We start from the raw sequence: 17,099 nt of genomic DNA, 5'->3' as shown, positions 1-17,099 counted from the left end.
CATCCCACTTCAGTCCATAAACCAATCATGCACTTCATCAAACACACAACAGCAACAGCAGCAGAAGCAGCAGCAGAAGCAACAGATCCGCCAGAACGCAGCAGCCGGCGATGCCTAATTAGGCCCGCTTAAGACAACACACTGACCGGGCCAAAAGCAATGGAACCAGGTCCGATGGTCGATGGTCTGCCGGAAACAGCCTTAATTATGCGTAAGCCGTAAAGAGCCCATTAATGTCATTTTCGTTGCATGGCCAAAGGACACTGGGCGTTGGGTGGTGGGTGTTGGTACAAATGTGCTTGGTGGGCGTAGGGCGTGACAAACGCAAGTTTGATCAACCATTCGGTACCTCACTAATCAAGCGTATTCTGCAACTTGGCTGATATCTTTTTACTCCTTTGCCATACCCGCTGTAACGCCCACAAAAAGCTCAAAACTTTTAAAAAGTGTTTTGATATTTGTTTGCAAGAAAATTTTGAAATCACCTGAGTAGAGGGTATCTGATATTGGAAGAAATCTACCATAGCTTTGTCTCTGTTTTATATTAATTAAAAATGTTTATGTATGACATTTTAACAATAAAATATGACTTCAAAAAATATGTTAATACTGACATCGTCGTCATTTTAAAACGGCAATGTTAAAAATAAATAAGTGCCTAATAATAATATGTTTTGTAATGCTTCAGTTGAGATCAATTAAGAATACAAATTAATTATTTTTTTAGTTTTCCCAATTCAAATTATTTCAACATACGGTTACAAATTTGAACCGAGCACATTGGTTTTTTTTTGGTATTTTCAAAATGTAAACTTCAAATGTATATGGTATAAAACCAAAAGTGCGAAACGGTAACACACAAGCAACACATTGTTTTGTTGATTGTTTTTAATTTGCAATTTGTGCTGTTTTACTGAGTAAATGAATAGGCCCAGTGATTGGGATGATCCCCAGGGACCATGCCGCTACTGTGAATTGCCGGTGGATGACGACAACTACCTGGAGTGCCAGGAATGCCGGCGGATGGTCCACATCAAATGCCTGCCGCATGCTTGCACGCCCGGAGATCTTTTAGGCGACATTTTCTTCGAGTTCACGTGCGTCAAGTGTGTGCTGGATAAAGCAAAGGAATCGGCCGGGCCCACAGATATAGAACCCATTAAAGAAGTGATCGTACGCCAAAGGATACCTTGGCTGCTGGTGCTCACCCTAACGCTCTACAATCTGTCCATCAAACAAAAGGGCTTGGGACACCATGGATTCTTCCATTGGCGCACGCACATCATCAGTTTTGTGGACAAGAACTGGAACTTCATATTCGGTCCCAATGTGTAAGTGTTCGTAAAGAGATAATTTCCGGAGACCACATCCAATTTATTCCCCTTGTTCAGGCGGCGTCGCAAGCAATGGACTGGTTCCGTATCCGGCGCTCTGTCCCACAACAGTCCGGAGTACTTTCAGTCCGGTCTTGATGTCTTTCAGGAAAACGGCTGGTGGAAACTGGCCAAGCCCTTTCAAACCCCAAGAAGCGTTCTCAGAGAATGTAAGTGCCATTTAAGTTAATGAAATAATAGATCTCACAAGTCGCCCCATTTCAGATGAGAAAAAGCAACAGCTGCGGCTACAAATGCGAATTGAAAAGCGGTTGCCCGCAGCGGACGAGACCAGCTGTAGCAGCGAGATCTCAGTGACGGATCATGCCCAGGATAACCCATCGCTTATTAAAACGGAAGCTGAGAAACCCAATTCAACAGAGGGCTGTGCGCGAACCATGTAAGACAATTAAATTTGCATACAACTATGCGTACCTTTCATTAAAACCTTTCATTTGTATTGCAGTCCATACATGGGCCGTCTGCCAAAAATACAAACACAACCTTCGTCCTTGTTACAGGAACCGCTTCCAGGGCCACCAGTTCTTCAAGAAAATGTAGCGCCACCAAGTCGGGAGGAGGAAGAACCACAGAATCAGCCTATGAGCATGGTCCAAGCAGGGCTGATGGATTTTCTGGCTGAAAGTTTGGAATGCGATGATTTTACCATGTTTGGTAACCTACCAAGCATAATGCCCCCACCCATGATTGGAGCGGGTAAAAGTGATTTCTTCATGACCGAGCCGTTGCTTCACGCACCTTTGAATAATGAAGGTCTTTTCGAAATGGATACAAATTTTGCCGTACCAAATACCACTGATGAGGCCAAACCCGAATCAACTGAAGAACCTGCAGCCGAAAGCAGCGAGGAACAAAAAGAAGACGAGGCAGAAGATGAAAAGCGAGAGGAGGACGAATCTCCAGACTATCAGCCACGCATTGTTCAGGTTACAAATTACCAGGCGCAAGAGGCAAGCGAAAGCATCAAAGAGGAACCACTGGAAGAGATAATGCAAGATGAAGATGTCATGACAAATAGCAAATCATCTATGCTAGAGCCTTGCAAACCGAGTGGATTTGTCAGACAACCACGGCGAAATTGGCCTTGGTTGCAGGAGGCACAGGATGCCGATGACATGGCCATTCCCAGCGAAAATCTCAAACTAATGAATGCATACGAAGAACAGAAGTTGTACCAACGACTCGATAGAATATTCGCACTGGAGCATCAATGCCAAATACCCATACCTGCCTATGTGCGGCGCCTATATCGAAAACTTTCTCTTCGAAAATGGAAAAGGGACCACAATCGCCACATATTCAACTTGGACGAGCACATAGATCCCCTGGGAAGAGCACGCCTGAAGATGCTGGGTCATCAGAAGGCCGAAATTCTTGACAGATATCAGTTGTTAGCCCATTCACGACAAGATGCAAGGAGCTCCTTTCACGCCCGCCTGGCGGGATGCACTCAGTACGAGCTCTTTGAATCGCCCTACTCTCAAAGAGTTCTTCATCCATTCATCTTTCGGAGCGAAACGATGGCTCCTCCATGGCTGAAGCTTATGTGCGAGCTGCAGCATCGAGTAAACGGATCTCATCCCACAAGATCTACCATCGACTTCTGTTTTGTGAGACCGCAGCATATTCCGGCGGTAAACGCATTACTCCAAAGTACATTTTGGCCAAATATTGATGGTGGGTTTCATGATTTTCTTGTTAGCTTTTTCAATGTTTGAATTTGTATGAACTTTCCCTTTTAGTAAGCGAGTGTCTCAGCTACCCGGACTACAGTGTAGTGGCGTTGTACAAGAAACTGGTCATCGGTTGCGGATTCCTTGTGCCCGACGTAGGTTACAACGAGGCCTACATCTCATTCATGGCGGTGCGGCCGTGCTGGCAACGCAGTGGCATCGCCAGCTTCATGTTATATCACCTTATTCAGACATGTATGTCCAAGGACATAACGTTGCATGTTTCCGCCACCAACGCGGCAGTCATGTTGTATCAGAAATTCGGCTTTAAGATGGAGGAAATCATCTTGGACTTTTATGACAAGTATCTGCCTCTGGACTCGAAACAGAGCAGAAATGCCTTCTTTTTGAGATTACAAAGATGAGACCTGTTCAAATAAATGGTTTATAAATCTTAAGTTTCAAAGAACTATTTCCAAAGTGAAATTTTGGTTGCCAAGGCATGGCTTTTGGCATACCCAACTTTATTAGTTTTAACTTTTAACCTAAAGTATTTCTGCTTAGAATGTGCCAAATTTAGGCGAATATTTTTTCCTCCCTGCGCTTTTTGGTAACAACCGTGCCCGGCTTGTGCTGCGCTTCCGGGTGATTCATTAGCTCCGGAGGACAGGTCGAGACAGGACTTGCAGACACACATTGCTTAAGATCGTAGAACAAAGCACTATCGTCCTTGGTGACAAACGAAATGGCACAACCGGTTTTGCCGGCACGACCTGTACGACCAATACGATGTGTGTAATCCTCGATGGTCTTGGCCATGTCATAGTTAATAACCAGGGACACGTCCTTGATGTCGATACCACGACCAGCGACGTCGGTGGCCACCAGAATGTCCTTTGCGCCTGACTTCAAAGCAGCCAAAGCATACTCTCTCTGCTCCTGACCCTTGCCACCGTGCAATGTGCACGAGTTGTAGCCCAATTTCTCCAGACCCTTAGCCAGAACATCGGCGCCCTTCTTTTGATTAACGAAGATAATAACTGGTGGATCGATTTTCCTCGAAAGAATCTCCATGAGCTTCTTGCGCTTGTCGTTCTCGCCCATCATGTACACTATTTGCTCTGTTCTCTCTGTCGGCTTGCCAACGGATCCGATGTAAACCGTTGCCGGTCGCCGGAGATACGTGCGAGCTAATCTTTCCACAGCCGGAGGCATCGTTGCCGTAAACATCACGGTTTGGCGGTACTTCTTCTTAGTGTAGAAGTTCTCCATCAGCTTAGTTTCATCCTCAGCCTCCTCGGTGTCGGGCTTCAGGTTGGTGACGGGCATGTACTCCAAGATCTTTTGAACATCTGGCTCGAAGCCCATGTCTATCATACGATCGGCTTCATCGAGTACAATGTATGTACATTGGTTCAGCACCAAATACCGATTTTCCAGCACATCAATGAGACGACCTGGCGTAGCAATGACAATCTCGCAGCCCAATCGCAGGCGGAAGCCCTGCTCCTCTCTTGACAAACCACCCACAACGACCACAGTTCGTATGCCCAATGGTTGTCCAAACTTGGTTGTTTCCTCCTCGATTTGCTGGGCCAATTCACGCGTGGGAGCCATGATAATGGCATAGGGTCCTTGGTCCACATCCTCCAGGCGCTCGATCTTGGGCAGGGACTGAATCCAAGAGAGCAGGGGTATGAGGAATGCCAATGTTTTACCGGAACCGGTCTCAGCGACGCCAATAATATCTCTGTTCTGCAAACCAATGGGTATAGCTTGCCTCTGAATGGGCGTGGGTTCCTTGTAGCCCACTTTGTCGATAATGTCGATGATCTCCTTGGGAAATCCGGACTCATTCCAACTTCGGATGGGATTGGGAATTCTTCCACCCTTAATAGTGACATTGTAGTCCTCCCTGAAGATACGCCAGTCGCGTTCAGTCATTTCATCATTCTCCTTTTCGGACCAATGTCGATCGTCCCACTTCTGCTTGTCCTCCTTGCGCTTCATCTTCTTTAGTCGCACTTTCTCCTGTTCCTTTTCCGCCTCAGTTCGCCTTTTTTCCAAAAGATCGCCATAAAATTTGCTCTGGGTACGCTTTTGCTCCTTGATATCGATGCCGGCCACATTTCCTCTGCCAAAGAATTGCACATGATGGCGTTCTTTGTAGAGATTGTTGTAGTCAATGGAGGTATCTTCTCCAGCATCCCAATCGAAAACGAATTTGCGGTCGTTGAGTCGGCGAACACGGCGCTTTTTCTTGATTATGCCCAGGTAGCGTTCTCGGATGGCTTCTAATTCCTTTTCCTTGTCTTTGTGGGTGAGGTCTTCAGCTCGCTTGTCATCGCCACGTTCGCCTCTATCATTCCTGTCGCCTCGATCCCGACCACCTCCACGTTCCCGCCGATCCGGTTTGGGTGGCGGTGCTACGATTGCCGGCGGCGGAGCTCCCGATGCCATGGCTGTGCCCATAGAGATACTGACCTTGCTGGCGGCCGCCATTTGCTCACGAGCAGCATCATGGGCAGCTCGCTGGCGCTCCACTTCCTCCTGGCGTCGCTTGATAGCCTCCAGGGCTCTTTGCTCCTTGGTGAGGAAAACTGGCTTGCTTCTGGCTTCCTCTTCGCGTTTCTTTTTGTCCAGCAGCTCCTCCAGCGAAAGCGGCTCTTTCTTCAGCTTTGCCTCCTTGCCGACCTGTTGCTCCTCGTCGTCAACAATCAAGGGTTTGGGTGGAGCATCGCCATTATCCATTTTGGCCTTCTTTTCCGCACCACCTCCTCCGCCACCACCATTGCCACCACCTCTTTCTCTTGATCGCTCTCGGACATTATCCCTAGGCCTTTGACGTTCGGGTGACCTTCGCCTGTTGCGATCCTCGCTGGAACACAAGAGTTTATGAGTTTATAAGACTTATTTCACAATAATTGAAAGTAAAACCTACCGGGAACGCGAGCGACGTTGGCGTCTGTCCTTCTCCCTTTCGAACTGCCTATCCCGCTCCCTCACACGATCCCTCTCTCGCTCTCGATCCCGCGGATTGCCCACGGCCGGTCGATCCTCCCTGTGACGCTCCCGCGATCGTGAGCGACGCTTTTTATCGTTAACCATTCTTTCTTTCCAAATTAATTAAAAACTTGTAAACTCTTTCGGCTTTCGGAAATAAACAGCTGATAATGGGACCGTTCCATAAATACCATTGGAAACCACTATCGATAAAAACACACTTATCGATAACCTCGCTTGGGTTTTAAAAATAACAGTAAAGGCGAAACACATAAACAAAAATTCATAATGCACATTATATATATAATACTTTTTTAAATATTATAAAATATATTTTGTTATTTTTTAATAAAAAAATATCAAAAATCATAAAAATAATAATAACTGATTTAAACTGTTTTCCCATGAAATTTTTATTTATCTAAATAAACTATAATAGTATACAGTATAAGTTATAGACTTCATTTTCTGAAAGTTTTTTAAGCAATAGTGTTTTTTAATAAAAAGTGTTGAATTCTACTTCATTAAACATTATTGTCAATATTCAAGACGTCTTTTTTATTTTGCTTGTAGCATATCGACTTGGGATTTGAAAATAATTATTTACCAATTCGGTATTACATTTAAATTACATAGCAAAACAGAAAGTTTTAAAATTTTTATCCGGAAGAGCTGTAGGTTTAGGCATCCACCCAAAATTGAGCAGTCACATTGATTCCTTGAGAAAACTGGCTCGTGACATTGACCTTGGCACTGATGAATCCTGGCCCACCGGACCACAAGGTGGAGTACGGTCCCGAGCTGTTGGTAAACCTATCAGTTATGCTAATGTACCGAATGGTTTTTGTGTTGCTCTGGCCCTGTTTAATTATTAATTATGAATAAGAAGGTTAAGAATATTTCTTGATAAAAGGTATAATTCTACTCACCGCCAGTGGGAAACTGATGATACTGCTCACATATTGGTTGGCCTTCTTGTAGATGGTCACGTTCTGAGTGCTGGCCAACTTACTGCTGGACAATTTGGCTCCCCAACTGGCATTTGCAGCGAAGGCAATGGCCACAATAGCCGAAAATACAAGAGCGATTTGCAAGGCCTTCATTATATCTGGTCAATGAAATATTCTCCAATTGGGCTCTCACTTTTATAGAAAAACGGACCGTAAAAAGCCCAAAACTTATCTGTTTTGAAGAGCCATATTTTATTATCAATTTCTAAGAAGGCCGACCAATTAGGTACTATATTTAGAGACAATCAATGTGCTTGGTCATTCATTAAATGATTCTTCTTTAGCAGTCTTTTTAATTAGTGATATCTGGACTTGACTATTAACTTTGCGTACATTCATTATTAAGGCATTTATTAAGTTAGCTTTATCGGTTGTTATTGTACTATTCGTGTACCATAAAATGTCCACCTTGTTAATTTTTTCAATTGTTTACCCCTCATAAACCTGATTTGCCTAACATTGCAGTGATTGCTAAAATTTTTATTATATTATTATTTTGTTACATTAACACATAAAAAATCGTAAATCCGCCGAAATTGTTGTTAAAACTATTTATTTGACACTTGTTTTACTATTTGATATTATATTAAATGAATTTTGATAGACTCTTAAAGCCGACGAAATGTTTGATACAACAACTGCAGATTTCTTTAAAGACTATGATTTAAGATTTTAAAGATATTTGAATTCATATGCGATATATACTGCACAAATATTCTTACGGTTTAGTATTTTTTGCTGTAATGCCTAGTATATTAAAGTGCGCTGCCACATTATTTGAGTGACTTCAAAAACATGGTCGTAGAAGGGGTTCCGGGGGGTTGGAAGATCCACAAATACCTACTATATCGAAATTTCTAGTGTTTTGTAAGCTTCTTTATAAAGTCGTATAAGTCGTATGACTATTGAAATATAATATGGAGGACACATACAGGTATAATAAGTAAATTTGTGTATACAAATTTGTGTATTTGCATAAATAACCCCGTTAAAAAGTTTCTATGCCCTGCCCATGGTTGTGATTATTCTTATTGGTCTGCGACAGCTGGAAATTGTAGGCGTTCGTTGAAACGTCTTTAGTGTTTCCGGATTTCTCGCACCCGCACCACGGACATCGAGATGAGCGCCTCCGCGGAGCAGGAGACGGCTCCCATAGCTAATTCCCGTAGTGGTCGTACGGGCAGTGTTTTCCGCAGTTTCGGATCCTTATTCGGCGGCAGCCAAAACAGTGGCGATCGCCCCCACACCCCGCAGGATGGCGACGGATATGTGGAGTTCGGAATGCAGGACCCGGATCGCAGTGGCCGTACGCTCGGCACCTTTGCCGGAGTCTTCAGCCCGGTGGCATTGTCCATGTTTAGTGCTTTGGTCTTCATCCGAGTCGGTAAGTGCGCGGCGATGACGTCACAAAACACTTGTTGTGATGGTCCGTTGATCTCGGTCTTTTCCACTATTTAACTCTCTTTGTTCAGGCTACATCGTCGGAAATGCGGGCCTGTATGTAACCCTGCTGCAGTTCCTCATCGCCTACGGAATTCTGCTCTTCACGGTGGCTTCGGTCTGCGCCATTTCCACAAATGGAGCCATCGAGGGAGGGGGAGTTTATTGTGAGTAACTAACCAATACAAGTACTTTTTAATTCTCATTTATACATATTTTATTGTTTAATCTCTTACTTTGTTTTTAATAAGTAAATTACTTTCTAATCTATATATGTACATGTGTATATAAATATGTACATTTATTGAAAGTAACCACAAAAATTACATTTTAATATATTTTGTGTCTTACAAACAATAATATTGCATGCAAAACTGCATTTTTTTAAGCCAACGACTTGTCAAATATTTTATACGGTAATTCATTTTACTTTTTTAGTAACTCTGACTATGAAATACTTTAAAAATAGACGGATTCGTTACGCTCTGCTTTGGTTTTTCTCGTTTACATTCATTAAATCATTTATTTTATCACATTTTTTGCAGTCATGATTAGTCGAACGCTGGGACTGGAGTTTGGTGGCTCGATAGGAACCCTCTTCTTCTTTGCCAATGTGGTGGGATCTGCAATGGCCATATCCGGTTGCACTGAGGGCATCATGGATAACTTCGGACCGCGTGGCCATTTTGTGAGCGGTGACTCCCACCTACCGGATGGGGACTGGTGGCGTTTCCTTACCAGCAGCATGATAAACACCCTGCAACTGCTGGTTTGCCTGGTGGGCGCCGCTCTGTTCGCCAAGACGTCAGTGATTATTTTGGCCACCGTGACCGTTTGCCTGTTCGCCACGTACTTTAGTTTTCTAATTGTGGGCGCCACCAATAACACGGTAAGATATCTTTTAGTACACAGAAGACAAGCCTTATGTTTCCATGCATTGATAAGATTTTGTTGCACTATTTACAAACAGCTACAAACAATACACTTCATGTATACATAAAATAATTAGCATTGTATACAACAAAATAAGGGGAATAATACATATGTTAGGGTACTCATTTCGCATAGACCTTAAATTTTTTAACAAACTTTTAATAATTATATGATATAGTATGAAATGACTTTTTTTTTGCTGTGTAGCTATTGCTCATTGAGGAAAAGCCCTGTTGTTCTTATCAATTTAAATGTGATACTGATATCTAGTCAATCTTGGGATCAAATCGGGCTTATTATAAATATTTGGTCAGGACTTACTCGGGGTGATAAATACTTGGTTGGAATTGGACACACATTTTATCATTTATGTGTGGCATTTATAAGGCTGATTCACAAATCTTTTTTTAATTACATTACTTAAAGGCGATTTAACCGCAATGTTTTCCTTATAATTACAAGTATTTGATATTTGAATCATAATGGGTCCGTAAATAGCGCTATGTAACAAAAATTAAATGTATTTTGTAGTTTATTTGGGAATTATTTTGCATTTGACATAAAAATATCAATGATTAAAAAAGGATTATCCACAAAGATTAGATGTTTATCTCAAGGTTGGCCTTCAAAGCCAATTATTTAAAAAAAAAACTATATTTTCAAGAACATTTTATTTAATACTCGTAAGGCAAACAGACTATAAACTGAATAAACTGATAAGAATGTTTGAGTCATGAAAGAGCGTGCCGGACTGCAAGTAATGAAAAACTAAGCATGTATATACAACCTTTCTGGCTACATCAACACGATACTTTAACACTTTTCTTCTATTCCAGATACCCGTTCCGGGGGACAATATTTTATCGAATACCACAACTTTTCTCGACTATACAGGACTGAATGCCACAACGCTGCGGGATAATCTTGGATCCCACTATGGTCGCGATTACACATCGAATGGCAAACAAGTAGACTTCTCCACCACCTTCGGTGTGCTGTTTTCCGGAGTCACTGGCATAATGGCGGGAGCAAACATGTCCGGAGAACTGAAGAACCCATCAAAGAGTATTCCCTATGGCACTCTCTCGGCGGTGGCGTTTACCTTCGTCTCCTACATCATCCTGTCTTTCCTTATGAGCTGCACGACTCCGTACTTTACAATGCAGAACAATTACCTGTTCCTGATGCCCGTGAATCTTTGGCCTCCATTTACGGCGATCGGCATTTTGACCGCCACCTTTTCAACCAGTCTGAGCAATCTGATTGGATCCAGCAGGATTCTGGAGGCATTGTCTAAGGATCAAGTGTTTGGCAGTCTTCTGAACTTTGTGATTCATGGAACTTGGAAGGGCAATCCCATTGCAGCGGTTGCGGTGAGCTGGTGTCTCGTGGAGTGCATTCTGCTGATTGGATCCTTCAACATCATTGCCCAGATTAATTCGGTGCTCTTCATGCTCTCCTACTTAGCCACCAACCTGGCTTGTTTGGGCATTGAACTCACGGGAGCTCCAAACTTCAGGCCCCTATTTAAGTTCTTCACCTGGCACACCTGTCTGGTTGGATTACTGGGCACTCTGATCATGATGTTTGTGATTAACTTCATCTACGCCTCTTCGTGCATTATACTATGCCTCATCCTGGTGATTGCTTTACATTTGTTCTCGCCTGCCACTCAGGCAGCTCAATGGGGCTCGATCTCCCAGGCTTTGATGTTCCACCAGGTGCGGAAGTATCTGTTAATGCTGGATCCCCGCAAGGATCATGTTAAGTTCTGGCGTCCCCAGATCCTACTGCTCGTGTCATCACCACGTTCCTGCTGTCCACTGGTCGACTTTGTAAATGATCTCAAAAAGAGCGGTCTGTACATAATTGGTCATGTCAAATTGGGTGACTTCAAGGGCATCGAAGATGCCGAGGACAACCAGCAGTGGTGGTCATTCCTAGATCATATGAGAGTCAAGGCCTTTACAGAGGTCACTCTCAGTCGGAGCATCCGCGAGGGAGTCCAGCACCTGATTCGCTTATCGGGAATTGGAGCCATGAAACCAAACACGATTATCTTGGGTTTCTACGACAGCGAGGCTCCCAGGGACTTTTTTCAAAAGTGTGTATAACTTTTATATCTGCAAGCATTACAGAACTTATCTATGTACGTTTTTTTCAGCGGTTCCTCCCCTTATAAAACCGATGACTTTAACAATGGCGAAATTCAAAACTTCCCCATTCGACGTGATGGCGATCCGAAGCAATTCCAAATTCAGGAGTACGTTCAGATCCTGTGCGACACCCTTAGGATGAAGAAGAATCTGTGCTTGTGCAGAAATTTCCAAAGATTGGACAAAAACTTTATTTCCATGTGAGTAGAAAATGTACTTTTAATTCTGCAGCACAATTTTAAACGCACATTTTTGAATGCAGGAGCAAACATGTGAAGTACATTGATGTGTGGCCCATAAATATATTCAATCCAACATCTGGAGATCCCTTCGATATGGTGTCTTTGTTCATGATGCAATTGGCGGTGATTATGCTGGCCAAATGGAAGCATCTGAGAGTGAGGATTTTCCTGTGCGAGGCCAACGACGAGCGGACAGTGGGGTAAGTGAAATTAATACAACATTTTATAAACATATAAATATATTTATCGTCTATTTTACTCAGCACATTCGACACTCAGACACCGCAAATTGAGATTTTCTCGAAAATGAAGCTGGAGCAGTCTCTTAAGGAGCTGCGCATCACAGCCGACATTGTGGAGATCCAGGAGTGGAGCCGGGACACCGATTTTAGCCGACATGCCCGCACCCTCAAGCAGTTCACCGCTCAGGCGGACAATGTGGTGCTGGAGGATGATGACGAGGTGGGCGAGGAGACCCTGAATCGCTCCCTTCTCTACATGCAGCGTGCCAATCAAATCATACGCGAACGCTCGGATCAGACAGCATTATCGTTCATCTATCTCGCCGCTCCGCCGAAGCTCTCGGCACCGGATTTCGCGCAACGCAGCGCCAGCTATATGGAACTGCTAACTGAACTGACCGCCGATTTACCGCCCACCATTCTCGTCCATGGTGTCAGCACTGTGACCTCCACAACGCTCTAGGCTTCGAATTGGAGATATTCGCGTTTCCATGAGTGATAAAATCCGGAGTGCAACCGGATTAAACCAATTGTGAGGGTGTATTTCCAACATTGCGTGCGTTTTTGTGTGCTCGTAGCTTTATCGAGTAACATTATACATTAGGGTGAGGCGATTAAGTTGAAATGAACATGTCGCCGATGCCGAAAGGGCAAGCATATAACTCGATTATTTGATTGTAATTACTTAAAAATTACATACTTTTTAGAAAAAAAAAAACTGCATCGCCTCACCCCATAAAAGTAGTATGCCTTTAGTTTGTTAATTTCATGTTGTAGCTAATTTAATATTTATTCGCACAGACCCACAAAACAGTGTCGTAAATTCCGAATCAAAATTTGTAATCATATCAGAGTACTATTGCCACAATTTAATCGAACCCACGTGGACCATCCAGCAACTGATAAATAATATCATATTCAAAACTCATCCCCAACGGAACTCACACCGATATTAACCACTTTGTGATTGATTATAAATATCTACTATTACTAATTCACGATTAAACACACCACAGGACAAAAAGTATTAGATAACCGCGTTCCATTGTGGTTGTAAATTTGATGATTTCATATTGCACTTAGTTTGTAATCCATTTTTGGAAGACCTTCACAGCTCGGACGGACATTGATCGATTGTCGTAGACAAGTGTTTTGCGTGTGTAAACTTTATGGAACTGTGACCTAGCTAATAATATAATAATTGATCACAGCATTCATTGTAATCGGTTCTTTCCAATATTTTAAATAAAGACTTAGCGATATGTATTTATGTAAATGATATTGGATTTTTACTGGGTATTATACAATATATATTCATTCATATATATAAAAACTAGATTTTCAGTTATTTGGTTTCGCTATCAAATGTATTTTTTCGCCACTATATGAAGCAATTTCCTGTTCATTGTTTTATTGTTTCCTTATCGAAGCATCCATTAACACTTCCCGCTTTTCAAAAAGGCGGCTCTTATCTGGCTTTAGCTTTGTTTGTGAATCGCTTACCGCTACCATTAACTGCTTATTAAGATAGGGGAGCGGGTCACGTGTAAGAGGACACTGATTGCCCAGCAGGAGCATCTAGGAAATCAGGAGCAGCGGCAGACGGTCAATAGAGTCATAAATGTCACCGGGGATACGGTTGGTCCTGTTGTTTCACTATTTATGTGATGACAATTTATGATACCTATCATTGAAGGTCGGCGTCGCACTCGGGAGTGGCCCCGATTACCTGCCCGTGTCCTTTCGAGGATCACTCTCCGTTTCTGTAACTGTTTTTATCCCGATCACCTCTCAAGTGTCAATAAATTCCAATAAACACTCGCAATTGCCTGACACTTTTCGGGGCGCTATCCTTGGCAGCCCAACGGACATTTTGTTGATAGTAAGGACTAGCCGGCCTGGTTAAACATGTATCCTTGTTAGACCTTGAAGTGTGCCGTAAGTTATGGCATGAGTTTTGTGGAACTGGGATCTAAGCAAAACATTTAAATATTTATAAGTTTTACTTGTAACCTTTTTTGCCTTAGAAAAAAGGGCCTTCATTTAAATAAAATAATGATCAGCAAAGTTAATTATTGCGAACATTTAAAGTATGCAATTAAAAATTATATTCCAATTCTCCGCTTTTGCTGGAAACACTCATTTCAAGTCCTTGCTAGACATACTGTCTGGAAATTTTTGCACATCTGTGACCACATCGAATTTACTTGGAAACAAACAAATCTTTGTATATAATAATTCATAATTCCAGATTATTACATGGTAATTATGCTCAGGACAATGGAGTTAGGTCTGAACCATTTCTGACCAACAATGGGACCAAAAACAAAGATCCATTGTCAGGCATTGCAATACAAAGAGTGGAATCAACAAGTGTCGGGCGAGAAGAGATTCCCATGGAATTCCTGGTGACTCCGGGACTCTGACTTCTAATCTCATTTTCGCAATTTAGCGCCAACAACTAATCCGCAAAACGAAAACGATTAATCTGGCAAGGAAAACCCAGAAACACGCAACTGCCCGACGTATCCGAGATTATCATCAGGTGACCTATTGTTGGGCAGAAGAAAAGAAACAAACGGCTATGGATATGGAGTGCGGAGAGAGGTTCCCACTTTCAACCAGAACCGCCCACCAACCGACTACCTATTGTTGCTATTTTGACAGGATTGAGGTTCCAGGTAGCGCAGAAAATGCTAATTGGAAATTCCAGAACCTCTTTTCGAAGGCGTTGCAGATCTTTAGGTTATCCGCGAACCTTTCTCCCGAAAATATTGCAGCATAATGCCTAATCTGGGCCAGGATTTCAACTAAGCTGCGGTCGCGTGGCACTCTTAACAAAGTGAACCGATCGAGCGATCGATCGATCCATCAGCTATCATCACCGTCAAGATCAAACGTCAGGATCCTTTGTCGGCTCGGGACTTTGTTCCTTGACAATTTGGGCGAAGTATCTGGGCCATCTTGCAGTGGCATCATTTGTACTCTTTAGCCATGCTCGGCGCTTCTCGGCCAGTGTTTTCCAATTGTTTTGCCCGGTTTCCTTAGAAATTCAGCGAACTCCTCGAATTGATTTTCCCTCTAATGCTGCGAGTCTGTGGAGTTAATTAGCCTTTCGATGCGGTCACTTGAAAGTGGGCTTGATCCCAAGATGACTATGACGTGGAAACCAGAGCATTCGATTGGAAGTATGTGATGTGAGGGTGGGTGCAACATATTGCGCCAGAGTTTCGAATGACACATGGAATGGTTTCAGCATGTTTGAGTTGTAGTAACTCTCCAGTAAAGGCGTTAATATGACACATTTCAAATCCGTTAATATGAAAATAATAAATTCTAAAAAATTAAATATGGAATATGTATAATTTAATAAAATAAAATTATGAAATGTATAATGTACTCCTTTAGTTTCCATGAAAGAACACTTTAAAGTTAAAGCTAAATCTATTATTTTGATAAGAAGAATTCTTTTTATAAATGCAATTTGTTAAAGGTGATACTTGCTTTGATTTCTTCATGACTTTTTAAATTTTGAACATCCTGTAATTTGGCCATGTAAAGCAGGAGAAAGCCACTATTAATACACCCACTTAAATTTGACCCAATAAAGTAAGTACAACCGCCTAAAATCGAAAGTCACAAACCGCACAAGCACAATTGTTGCTCTTTGTTCTGTCCGAGAAATGGGGTTTCCAACCAACCAGTCGAGCAATCCACTCACTAGACCACAGACATGCAACCAAGATGATCCATGGGGATCTTCGATGGAGCCACACGTTGTGCAAAATATTCCCATATGACAAGAGTCTTTTGTGCGTTCGCATTTTGACCTTGGCTAAGTTTGTTTGAATATAAAAAGTCAATTCCAGGGCAAGTAACAAAAGAGGTATGATTACAGACGGTAGCCAAATGACAGGTCAAACAAAAGGAGTCGACCTGTAGCTGATACAGTAAATACCTGGGAGAAAGAGGGAGAGAGTGGCAGCCAGAGACAATTAAACGTCTTGACCGCAAGCCAATTTAGGGCACGGGCTGTGCTGCTGATCCTCAAGAGGTTGGCACTCGGGTACCTGAGCGGATCGGATCAGCTTGAGGCAGCGAATCAGGTAACAGGACATAAGGAGTGAACCAATCACGTGAGAGCTGAATAATCGGCAGGCAGCTATATAAAGACCCATCCTCAACCAGCCACTTCAGTTGTCCTTTGAGCCTGCAAACGTAAACATGTTGACCAACAACGAGCTAATGGAGCAGTTCTACTTCCCCGACGAAGCCCCAGCGATTCCCGAGTTCCTGGGCAACGACACCTTCCAGCAGTTGGAGCAGCTCATGTACCAGCAGGAGTTCAGCACCAGTGACAGCCAGTCGGACGGAGCGAACAGTTGCTCCTTGGAGATGTACTACGATACGCCGTCTGTCCTGGAATTGGAGCATATGCTGAATGCCCAGGAGCAGCAGCAGCACCACCAAGCGAATCCTTTGGGCAAGAGTCAGGGCAGAAGTCCAAGGTACTGGAACAAGCAGCAGAGGAGCAAGCCATACGACAAGCTGTCCACTTCCATGTCATCATCTGCATCCTCCGCCTCTTCGAGCAGTTCATCGTCCGCGGGATTCGGTGGCGAAGTCCTCAAAAAGCGGCGACTGGCCGCCAATGCTCGGGAACGGAGGCGGATGAACAGCCTGAACGATGCCTTCGACAAGTTGAGGGATGTGGTTCCATCACTCGGCCACGATCGGCGACTGTCCAAATACGAAACGCTGCAAATGGCGCAGGCATACATCGGGGATCTGGTCACGTTGCTGTCCAGAGACTACTAGCCAGTAGTCCTCCTTCATCCTTTCTTCCTCAAATGGAAGTTCCTTTGCGGGCTGTGTTGCAGCAAAACCTTCATCCTAGTGGAAATCTTATAAAGGCTGTTAGTTTTACGTTTATTATCATAGTTGTACATAATTCAAGCAATAATTTTCTAATAAAAATCAAAATAAAATATCAATTATATTGTTTT

At 43.1% G+C, this 17,099-nt stretch overlaps 5 protein-coding genes across 5 annotated transcripts; 3 read left to right on the top strand and 2 right to left on the bottom strand.

Moving 5' to 3' along the window:
* Positions 1-819: 819 nt before the first annotated feature.
* Positions 820-3,525, top strand: LOC6732689 (cysteine-rich protein 2-binding protein). Its single transcript, XM_002079767.4, has 5 exons — positions 820-1,331; positions 1,392-1,543; positions 1,599-1,773; positions 1,840-3,071; positions 3,137-3,525. Exons 1-5 carry the CDS (start codon positions 922-924, stop codon positions 3,490-3,492), a joined length of 2,325 nt encoding a protein of 774 aa, XP_002079803.2. The 5' UTR covers positions 820-921; the 3' UTR covers positions 3,493-3,525.
* Positions 3,526-3,539: 14 nt separating this feature from the next.
* On the bottom strand, positions 3,540-6,275 carry LOC6732688 (probable ATP-dependent RNA helicase DDX23). The gene is made up of 2 exons (XM_016180339.3): positions 6,009-6,275; positions 3,540-5,945 (listed from the first exon to the last, which is right to left on the bottom strand). Exons 1-2 carry the CDS (start codon positions 6,173-6,175, stop codon positions 3,644-3,646), a joined length of 2,469 nt encoding a protein of 822 aa, XP_016025421.1. The 5' UTR covers positions 6,176-6,275; the 3' UTR covers positions 3,540-3,643.
* A 309-nt stretch (positions 6,276-6,584) lies between these two features.
* On the bottom strand, positions 6,585-7,200 carry LOC6732686. The gene is made up of 2 exons (XM_002079764.4): positions 7,000-7,200; positions 6,585-6,930 (listed from the first exon to the last, which is right to left on the bottom strand). Exons 1-2 carry the CDS (start codon positions 7,171-7,173, stop codon positions 6,751-6,753), a joined length of 354 nt encoding a protein of 117 aa, XP_002079800.1. The 5' UTR covers positions 7,174-7,200; the 3' UTR covers positions 6,585-6,750.
* A 900-nt stretch (positions 7,201-8,100) lies between these two features.
* Positions 8,101-13,369, top strand: LOC6732685 (solute carrier family 12 member 9). The gene is made up of 7 exons (XM_016178127.3): positions 8,101-8,464; positions 8,553-8,687; positions 9,066-9,409; positions 10,290-11,557; positions 11,618-11,809; positions 11,872-12,051; positions 12,115-13,369. The coding sequence occupies exons 1-7, from the start codon at positions 8,200-8,202 to the stop codon at positions 12,554-12,556; spliced, it is 2,826 nt and encodes a 941-aa protein (XP_016025420.1). The 5' UTR covers positions 8,101-8,199; the 3' UTR covers positions 12,557-13,369.
* A 2,878-nt stretch (positions 13,370-16,247) lies between these two features.
* LOC6732684 (basic helix-loop-helix transcription factor amos) lies at positions 16,248-17,046 on the top strand. The gene has a single exon (XM_016178128.3). The coding sequence runs from the start codon at positions 16,318-16,320 to the stop codon at positions 16,909-16,911; it is 594 nt and encodes a 197-aa protein (XP_016025417.1). The 5' UTR covers positions 16,248-16,317; the 3' UTR covers positions 16,912-17,046.
* The last annotated feature ends 53 nt before the right edge of the window (positions 17,047-17,099 follow it).

Source organism: Drosophila simulans, chromosome 2L (genome assembly GCF_016746395.2).
Source record: "Drosophila simulans strain w501 chromosome 2L, Prin_Dsim_3.1, whole genome shotgun sequence".
Lineage (NCBI taxonomy): Eukaryota > Metazoa > Arthropoda > Insecta > Diptera > Drosophilidae > Drosophila > Drosophila simulans.
This window is presented reverse-complemented; position numbering and strand designations above follow the sequence as displayed.

Coding starts and splice junctions, on each gene's coding strand:
- LOC6732684 (XM_016178128.3), top strand. CDS start 16,318: ATGTTGACCAACAACGAGCTAATGGAGCAGTTCTACTTCCCCGACGAA.
- LOC6732689 (XM_002079767.4), top strand. CDS start 922: ATGAATAGGCCCAGTGATTGGGATGATCCCCAGGGACCATGCCGCTAC. Junction 1,544..1,598: donor AAGAAGCGTTCTCAGAGAAT/GTAAGTGCCATT, acceptor GCCCCATTTCAG/ATGAGAAAAAGCAACAGCTG. Junction 1,774..1,839: donor GAGGGCTGTGCGCGAACCAT/GTAAGACAATTA, acceptor TTTGTATTGCAG/TCCATACATGGGCCGTCTGC.
- LOC6732685 (XM_016178127.3), top strand. CDS start 8,200: ATGAGCGCCTCCGCGGAGCAGGAGACGGCTCCCATAGCTAATTCCCGT. Junction 8,465..8,552: donor TTTGGTCTTCATCCGAGTCG/GTAAGTGCGCGG, acceptor CTCTTTGTTCAG/GCTACATCGTCGGAAATGCG. Junction 11,810..11,871: donor GACAAAAACTTTATTTCCAT/GTGAGTAGAAAA, acceptor TTTTGAATGCAG/GAGCAAACATGTGAAGTACA.
- LOC6732686 (XM_002079764.4), bottom strand. CDS start 7,173: ATGAAGGCCTTGCAAATCGCTCTTGTATTTTCGGCTATTGTGGCCATT. Junction 6,931..6,999: donor TCATCAGTTTCCCACTGGCG/GTGAGTAGAATT, acceptor ATAATTAAACAG/GGCCAGAGCAACACAAAAAC.
- LOC6732688 (XM_016180339.3), bottom strand. CDS start 6,175: ATGGTTAACGATAAAAAGCGTCGCTCACGATCGCGGGAGCGTCACAGG. Junction 5,946..6,008: donor CAACGTCGCTCGCGTTCCCG/GTAGGTTTTACT, acceptor CTTGTGTTCCAG/CGAGGATCGCAACAGGCGAA.